Raw genomic sequence first — 8,837 nt, forward strand, 5'->3', positions numbered from 1 at the left:
TCAGACCTTCTTGGTCATGAGCTTCTGAAAAGTCCCATGTGATGGGTCAAAATGACTGACACCTCTGAAGCCATGAGTCACAATGAATCTTTCTTCCTTACAAATTGATTACCTCAGGTATTTTATTATAGTGACAGAAATCCGACAGACACATACCTTGGTCCCAGAAGACCTGGAAATTGGTTTGTCTGTTTGTCCATTTGCAGCTAAAACTCAACCTTGCATCAGGGCAGGGCTGATTTTTCTCTCCCAGAGACAAGGACAGATCCAGTAGTAAGCTTGTTGCAGTGTCTTTAAGACACTTTTGATGCCAGCATTTCTCCAAGATCCCAGGCTTCCCTCTTTGTGTCTTCCCAGGTTTGAGGCTCCGTGTTCCCATCCTTGGGAGAAGCCAGTCCCAGCATCATGAAAGGCATCCTCATTGCTGGTGTCTTTGCAGCATTTGCCATCACAGTTATAGGTGAGAGAAGCCCCCTTCTGGATAAACATCCTTGCTCTTGGCATCCTGGTACCCACCACCTAGCCTGTTGTGCTGTGTGAGACCCATGTGTCCTCTCTGCCTTTAGAAAGACCACTTTGCTGCTGGTTAGGCTTGGCTCTTCCTGTTGGGGAATGGAGAATAATGTGGAGAAACTGACGGCATCGCTCCATCTCATAGCATCAGTTTTGGGGATCTTCAGAGGACAGTTGGGCATCCCATCAGGGTCTTTCTTCCTGTGGTGGGTGTGGTGCTCTGTGAAAGTGTACTGGTTGTTGACTTCTGTGAATACTTTCTCTCCTCAGACTCCCTGGAGTGTAGACAATGTCAGTCATTGAATAACAGCTGCAGTATCCAAGTTGTAACATGTGAGGAAGGGTCCTTGAGTTGTGTGGAGTCCTCGGTCAACTCTACTCTAGGTGAGTGGGGCTGCCTCTATCTCTGGGACTCATGGGAGATGGGAGCTAAAGAGGGTGGGCATGAAAAGGACACCTGAGCTGGGGTTGGGCTGTGCAGTGAGACTAGTGGGTCATGAAGACAACTCCCTAGGGCTGAACTGAGGTGAGCAGGAGCTTCATGGCAATACAGGCACAGAATCAAACAAGCAGATAAGCTCTGCAGTGTCTTGGAAATCAATACCACTGATCAAACCCTCACTGTAGATAGATACATTTGTTTGTAGATGTAAGCAGCAAGAGCAACTCAAAGCTAAATAAGAGGCAGGGATTTTGCCTGGGACATGTGTTTATTCAGCCATCTCTTTTCTTAGCCTCCTGGCTCCTTTCTCTTCTCGATGAAATCTATTTCCTTGGTGAACTCCATCCCAGGCATTCTGACTGTTAGGAACCTCTCAGGGCACTTAGAGTTCTTCCACAAACAAAAGCGGCAAGGACAACAAACTGACATCTAAACCCTGGCCTTGGTCAACAAGGGGGCTCGGGAGATGTGTCAATCAACAAAATGCTTGCCACACAAACAGGAGGACCCGAACTTGTCCCTCAGCATCTATGTAAAAAGGCCAGGCATGACAGTGCAGGCCTGTAATCTCAGTACGGGGCAGCCCAGACAAGATGATTCCTGGAGCTTGCCAGTCTAAAATTGGTGAGGTCCAAACCAGTTAGCTCAAGACCTTTTATCAAAAAATAAGTCAGAGAGCCATTGAGAAAGCCGGTGTTGATCTCTACCTTTTGAATGCTGTGATTACAATTATATGCCAACATGGCCGGCTAACTTAACGTTTTTGTTTTATTTATTTATTTATTTATTTATTTATTTAGTGTGGGGCATTACATCCAGGGCTTTGAATGTGTCAGACAAGTACTCTACCACAGACCCACAGTCCTAGTCCCTTCATTTATTTTGACTTATTCACATTTAATGTAATAGCCACATACAGCTGATGTCTCCATATTGCGTAGCTCTGACTGGATTCTAATGCAGTTTCTGGTACTGTGATATTGTATCATATACCAAATCCCACTGTGTATGCTTTATTATGTTTTGAGATGTTAAGACAAATTGGTGACCTGGGAGGTCTGTGCATGTGTTAGATTAAACCACCATTTTCTAGTGTCCCTCCTGACTAGTATTTGTACCCAACCTTTTGACATCATGATACAACATTGTCACCCACAAAGTTCACGTGGTTAGGAGATATGGTTAACAAAAAAAAATTGTGAAAACTTTTAATGTGCTAAGTAAGTTTACAACTTTGTGCTGGGTCTCAATTTACATTTCTTGTGGCTGCACGTGGCCACATGAGGCTCACAAGGTGTAGGTTAGCTAATGGCAGAGTCTAACCCATCCCTCTGCTAATCTGATGAAATGAAGAGTTCTCTATGATAGGGAAGGGTTATCTTTTTGCTCTTCCCCCACCTCCCACCCCAGACAAGGTATCATTATGTAGCCCTGGCTATCCTGGAACTCACTATGTAGATCAGGCTGGCTTTGAATTCACAGGAATCCACCTGCCTCTATGTCCCAAATGCTGGGATTAAAGGCATACACTACTACACCCCACTGGGTTTTTCACATTTTAAGAAGCCTCCAGTGTCTCTCAAGATGTGCTGAACAGAGGTTTAAGTCAACTATTCTTGTCTGAAGTACCATCTCCTCTGGATGCTGCTCTCCCTGGAGCCTCTCCAGGCACTAACAGTCTGTTTTTGTCTTGATGTAGGAGGGTCCTTGTATTCATACCAGAACAAGTTCTGCTCAAAAAGTAATTGCACCAAGAACGAAACCACCCAAGTGGCCTTCACAGTGCATGTGTTTGATGACCAAAGCTACCATTTTGCAAGCCAGTGCTGTCAAGATGGGCAATGCAATGACATCAACCCTGGTTTGTACTGGGCCAAGCAGCCTGTCCTGTGTCACCCTCAATGTTCCACCCTTGATTTTCTATCTGCTATACTTGGCTGGGGATGCATGTCTCAAGTCCAGACACTTCAGCGCACAGCTGGATGATGTTAGCGGCTGACTTACAGCAATCACATAAGAAACATGGGAGATGCTCAACCAGCCTAGATATCATGCTTTCTTTCCCCTTCGTCAGTGAAGATGGGGATTTCATTTGGTGGCAAGCGAAGCATGCTCATTAGTCATTCTTAAATTTTGTGATCTTAGGGCCTCAACTACAAGTTTCTTGTAGATAATATCTCCTGCATGCAGTCTAGGCCCACCTCAAACTTGATATGGAGGCAAGGATGGCCTTCACTCAGTCTTCCTGCAATTGCCTCCTGAGTGCTGGGATTATAGGTGTGTGCCACCACACCTGGCAACATTCTAAGAGTCAGTAACAAATCTTTTATTTATATGGTGTCTACCTGCTAACATTTACCAGTTTAGAAATAAAAGTGAAACATATTCACAAATGTTAATTTATTTACTCAAAAGTAAAAATATAGCCAAATGTATATGTAGCCAGGCATGGTGGTACATGCCTTTAATTCCAGCACTTTTGAGGTAGAGGAAGAGACAGGTGGATCTCTATTAGTTGAAGGCCAGCCTGGTGAGACCCTGTCTAAAACAAAGTCAAAAACAAGAAAAGTTATACATATTAATACTAATAGAGTTTTATATAGAAATAACTTCCAAAAACATTTAATGAGATGAATAGCATTGTTCCATATTGCATATATGTATATTAAAGATTTATTTATTTTGTGAGCTTGTATGTATGTGTACCATGTGTGTGCAATGCCCACAAAAGCCAGAAGAAGGCATCAGATCCTCTGGAGCTGGAGTTATAGAGGGTTGTAGTCTGCCACATGGTGGCTAGGGACTGAACCTGGGAACCGAGCCTGTGCTCTTTATTGCCGAGCCATCTCTCTAGCACAAACCACTGAACACATATTTAGATAGAGTGTTTTAACTTCTAATTTTAGAAGGAAATTGGGATCTCATGGTTGCTGGTGTATTTACTCTGTTTCAGTCTCACTCATTATGTGGGGCTTCTGGAAAGTTCTGCTACAAGCACACAAGGTAACAGAAGAAAAAGGAGCAGATATCACCTTAGTGTTATATAACAATGGCTTTAATCTTTTGGAATCCCTTCAGGGCCTCAGGGACCCAGGAGTTTCTAGATTACAATTTGAGACGTGGTCTTCTACATCAAAGTCTTCATTTGGAACAGTGGTTCTCAATCTGTGGGCTGTGACCGCCAGAAAATATTTATTTCAGATGGTCTTAGGAACCCACAACTATAAATTTATTTTTGTTGCTGCTTCATAAGTGTAATTTTGATACTGAGCAGTGTCTCAGTTCTTAAGACCATTGGGAATATGTTGAGAACTGCTGGTTACGAAGAAGAAAAATATGTGGGCAGAGATAGTGAGGTTTAATATCATAAGCACAGAGAGTTAGGAGCAGGGCGGCCTGATTCTCAATGTGATTTGTTAACTTTTTAATTTTTCATTTCATCACAATATGAAAATGGACCATGTTCATCTGCTCAGGACAAGTCTTAATGCCAATCAGACACCTGTTGGCGAATGCTTCAAACAGCTGGCTGTCGTTGACATTGACTACGGCTTGAATTCTTTCCTTTCTTGCTCATATCTACTCCAGAGCACTGTGAACCATCATTCTTGCAGACTGGCTGCCCCTTAAAGGTGGGCCTCAGGGGTTGTGCATAGGAAACCTTTGGACAAAGCATGTGTCTTTAGGACTAGATCTAAGGTTCCCCAGATGCAGACTCTCCAGCAGCTTCTCTGCCTGCCTATCGCCTCCTCACTAGGGCAGTGTGATAACATGATTCTAAGTCATGGCTTTCCTTTACCCAGGCTCTATATCACAGACTGTCACCAACACCCAGTGCTCTGCTTGCTATAGCTATAACACAACCACCTGCCAGGAGAAAACCCGGCAGTGTTTCGAAGGAGAACAATGTGTCCACATCATTGCTGTGCAAGTAAATGGTAAGTGTGGGCTTCAACTCCTTAACAGGGCTGGAGATGAACCACGTCAGGTCTTGATTCAAGTGCTGAGCTAAGAAGGGCAGAAGGGCTGGGGATGGCAGAAGCAGAGCAGAGACTAGCTCAGTATGCCTTTCGGCTAGAGACTGCCAGGAAGCCTTCTGCCAGTTGCCACTTCTGCTCTTAGTGCAGGGCTACTGCTTTGTGTGTGTGTGTGTGTGTGTGTGTGTGTGTGTGTGTGTGTGTGTGTGTGTGTGTGTGTTTCTTCTCTATCTTGAGAAGTGTTGGCTTGGAGCAGCTAGAGCCCTCTGGTTATTTCTTTTTTTCCTACAAAAGTAATCTGACAGTGGTTGACATTTCGTCAGTGAATTCACCCTGCCTGATGGCAGCATGCAGTTCACATTTGCTTCTTGCTACTGGAACAGCCCTGAGGCCACTACTGCCCTGTCCTATTTCCCCAGGACAAAGTAGATCTCTACTGGTCCTTTATGGTGGGGAGTGGAAGGTGGTGAGGGCAGGAGGGTGGTGGCTCAAAGCTAGGGCCATCTTAAGGGTCAAGTCTGGAAGTGAATATGTAGTGTCCTCCTACACTACATTGGGTGCAACCAATGTGTCCATCCTGGCTAAGGGAAGTCTTGGGAATTCGGTCTAGTGACTTCCAAGAAGTAAAGAAAGAGGTACAAAGCAAAAATGAATAACCAGTTCATCTCAGCTAAAACACAGCTCAGACTAAAAAGGTTTAAGGGCTGCAGCCAAATACAAATTTCATTTCAATTTTTACTTAACGCCAACTTCAAAGCTTACCTATAATTATGGAGTTTTCAGTGGATCTAAGCACCCTATCTTTTAAAGCCTTTAGAAATATTTTTAAAGAGATATTTTAGAACCACAGTAAAGCTGAGTTAGAGACATAGACATTCCCTACGTACCCTCCTTGCTGCCTGGCCCATGTGTAATTGTCATCATTGTCAAAATGCTCACACCACAGTGGTAAGCCTACACAGGCACTCATTGTCACCCAAGTCTGCAGTTTACATATCAGGGTTCACTGCTGATACAGTCCATTCCAGCATGACAGTGTCACATAGAGGAAGGCCCTCTGCCCTGAAAGCCTGTGTCCCACTTGGTCATGCTTTTCTTTTTCCACACAGGACTCTGGCAACCACTGGTCTTTTCCAGCACTCTATCTTATTCTGGAATGTCTGCTTTCTCCCTCTCACTTTCTCAGTTTCTCTATGTCTTTCTGCTCTACCCCCCAGGCCTCACACATGCAAATCATACACTGTACCACTGAGCTCTACCACAGCAAAAGGTCACTTTCCTTTAGAGATGGTTGAGGTCCTCACACAGCCTTGGTTTTTAATTCTAAAGTTGTGCCTCAAGGCAGCAAAATACCTCCACTCATCTCATCCCTGTGTCTCCAGGTGGTGTAGTCTCATCGACACTGAAAGCCAGACAGGCCACAAACGAAGCTTTTCTTGCTTGTTTTGTCCAACACCACTTTTAAAATCCCATCGAGAAGTGCCAAGCACCCCACTTCCAGACTCAAGTTAACTCAACTCTCAGCACTGATACTTAGATGAAAGAAAAGCAAACTTTTCTTCCTGGGGTTTGGAGGTCTCTGACAGTACCATGTCTGTTCATCCTGTTGAGTCTCCTCAGTCCTCTGGGAGCTCCCTGTTTCTTAGGGTTGCTGCAGCTGACAGACCCTCAGGGGCACAACCACTCAGAAGTAGCTGCTCTTGTAACTACATCTTTGAAAATGCTGGAGACCCTTTTCTTGTTTTTTCATCATTTTTTTTTTTTCGAGACAGGGTTTCTCTGTGTAGCTTTGGAGCCTATCCTGGCACTCGCTCTGGAGACCAGGCTGGCCTCGAACTCACAGAGATCCACCTACCTCTTCCTCCTGAGTGCTGGGATTAAAGGTGTGCACCACCAATGCCTGGCATTTTTCATCATTTTTAAAATTTATTTTACATACCAATCACAGTTTCTCCTCCTGTCCCCCGGCCCCCCCAATCCACTCCTCATCCATCTCCATTCAGATGGGGCAAGGCCACCCATGGCAGTCAACAAAGCATGAAATATCAAGTTGAGGTGGGACCAAGCTCCTCCCGGCTGCATCAAGGCTGAACAAAGCCTCGAACCATAGGGAATAGGTTTCAAAGAGCCAGCTCACGCACCAGGGACAGATGGTGGTCCCACTGCTAGAGGCCCCACAAAAGACCAAGCTACCCAACTGTCACCCAGATGCAGAGGGCCTAGGTCTGTTCTGTGATGGCTCCCTAGCTGTCGGCCCAGAGTCCATGAGCTCCCACAAGCTCAGGTCAGCTGAACTTTTCACAACTCGAATCAGAGACTGTCTAAATAGAGCTTTGAGTTAAGATAGAGGTGCCGAGCGTTTCCTGTCCACTTTCTGCTGGTTTTTCTTTTTCCCAAGGAAAACTCAGGCAGGAAAAAGTCAGATCCAGAGGAGTGAGATCTGAAAGAAAATGCTGGGCTGGGGGGTGGAGCTCAGGGTGCCCACTGATTGATTCCTTTCTGAATGGCAAGGTGAAAGAAAGAGCTGCCCCTGAGCCTGTTACCCATGCTTGCCTATTCGTCTTTTCCTACCCCCTCCTCTTCCTCTCCCCCAACCTTCTTTTTCCATTTCCCCCTCTCTGTGTTTTTCTTAACCAAGTCTTGCCATGTTGCTGAGGCTAGCCTTGAACTCATGATCTTCCTGTTACAGTCTCCCAAGTACTGGGCTTGCAGGTGTGCATCAGCCCGCCCAGTTTGTTTTTGGCTTTTTTCATCTGATAGCTCCATAGGAACACAAGACATGGGGCATCCAAGATCCATCCCATTCTTTCTTTTAAGCCTGGCTTTGCAACTCACCTCTCATAGCCTCAGTTGCTTTGGGGGTTGGGTGAGGAGGGTTCTGGCCTCTGACCTTCATAGTTCTGGTACTGCTATTGTCTGGTATTCTTAATTCTGGACTTCTTCCTTGAAGGTGGCTGTGAGAAGCAGTGGAGCCTCCATGGGACCTAGCTAGGTCTTCTGCATGTGGGAGACAATTGTGTAGCTGGGCCTATCTGAGTGGCCCCTGACTATAGGACTAGTATCTATCCCTGGTCCATGAGCTTGCTTGTTAGAGCCCATTCTCTATGGTGGGATGCCATGCTCAGCCTTAATGCAGAGGGGAGGGACTTGGTCCTGCATCAACTTAATAGACCAGGCTTTGTCAGCCCCTCCATGGAAGCCCTTACCCTGTGGGAGGAGTGGATGAGGGGATTGGTTGCAGGGGAAGCAAGGGGGCAGGAGGAGGAGTGGGAGGGAGAACTGTGGTTGGGATGCAAAATGAAGTAAAAAAAAATAGACTTAAAAAAGGTGGCTGTCAGAAGCAGCGGGGCTGTTGCATGCTGCTCAATTGCTTGCAGATAAATAACTCTGCATGGGCTGGGGCTTGGGTGATAGGGTTGTAGAGCTCTGACTGTGACATTTGTATCTTCAGATACTGAACATATGTTGGAGCTTAAAGGCTGTTCTGATATCAGCCAGTCTGTTTGTGAAACCCTGGCTCCTGAGAATACAACATTTGGAGAATTCATTTTCCAGAAGGTTCAATGCACAAATGCAACCAAAATCTCATCAACCACCACTCTGGCCGCCACCACCACGACCAGCACAGCGATTAAAGCTTCCTTCGCCTCTTCTGTCTTCGGCAGCCTCCTTCTTCTGAAGCTGCTATTCTGAGGTTCCTGGGCGCTGCCCCACCCAGTGTCCCATGTCGTTAACACCCTTTCTGTTCACATACCTTCCAGTTTAATTGCTCAGTGGGTTGGAAGTCACAGGACTCCAGGCAATGCTAGTAGCTACATTATGTCCTTTATTAAAGTGTTGTTTGACTTCTAGATGGTCTGTCCTGTTATGTTTGGGGCTTGGATATTGTTCAAGTCACTGCCTAC

At 45.6% G+C, this 8,837-nt stretch overlaps 1 protein-coding gene across 1 annotated transcript; it reads left to right on the forward strand.

The window, feature by feature from the left end:
- The first annotated feature begins 405 nt into the window (after positions 1-405).
- On the forward strand, positions 406-8,625 carry Lypd8 (LY6/PLAUR domain containing 8). The gene is made up of 5 exons (XM_027426255.1): positions 406-460; positions 784-897; positions 2,655-2,816; positions 4,759-4,893; positions 8,384-8,625. Exons 1-5 carry the CDS (start codon positions 406-408, stop codon positions 8,623-8,625), a joined length of 708 nt encoding a protein of 235 aa, XP_027282056.1.
- The last annotated feature ends 212 nt before the right edge of the window (positions 8,626-8,837 follow it).

The sequence above is a fragment of the Cricetulus griseus genome, chromosome 7 (assembly GCF_003668045.3).
Source record: "Cricetulus griseus strain 17A/GY chromosome 7, alternate assembly CriGri-PICRH-1.0, whole genome shotgun sequence".
NCBI lineage: Eukaryota > Metazoa > Chordata > Mammalia > Rodentia > Cricetidae > Cricetulus > Cricetulus griseus.

Excerpts from the sequence above, each read along its gene's own strand:
- Lypd8 (XM_027426255.1), top strand. The coding sequence starts at position 406 with ATGAAAGGCATCCTCATTGCTGGTGTCTTTGCAGCATTTGCCATCACA. Across the intron at positions 898-2,654 it reads CTCGGTCAACTCTACTCTAG|GAGGGTCCTTGTATTCATAC; the intron begins GTGAGTGGGGCT and ends GTCTTGATGTAG. Across the intron at positions 2,817-4,758 it reads ATGCAATGACATCAACCCTG|GCTCTATATCACAGACTGTC; the intron begins GTTTGTACTGGG and ends TCCTTTACCCAG.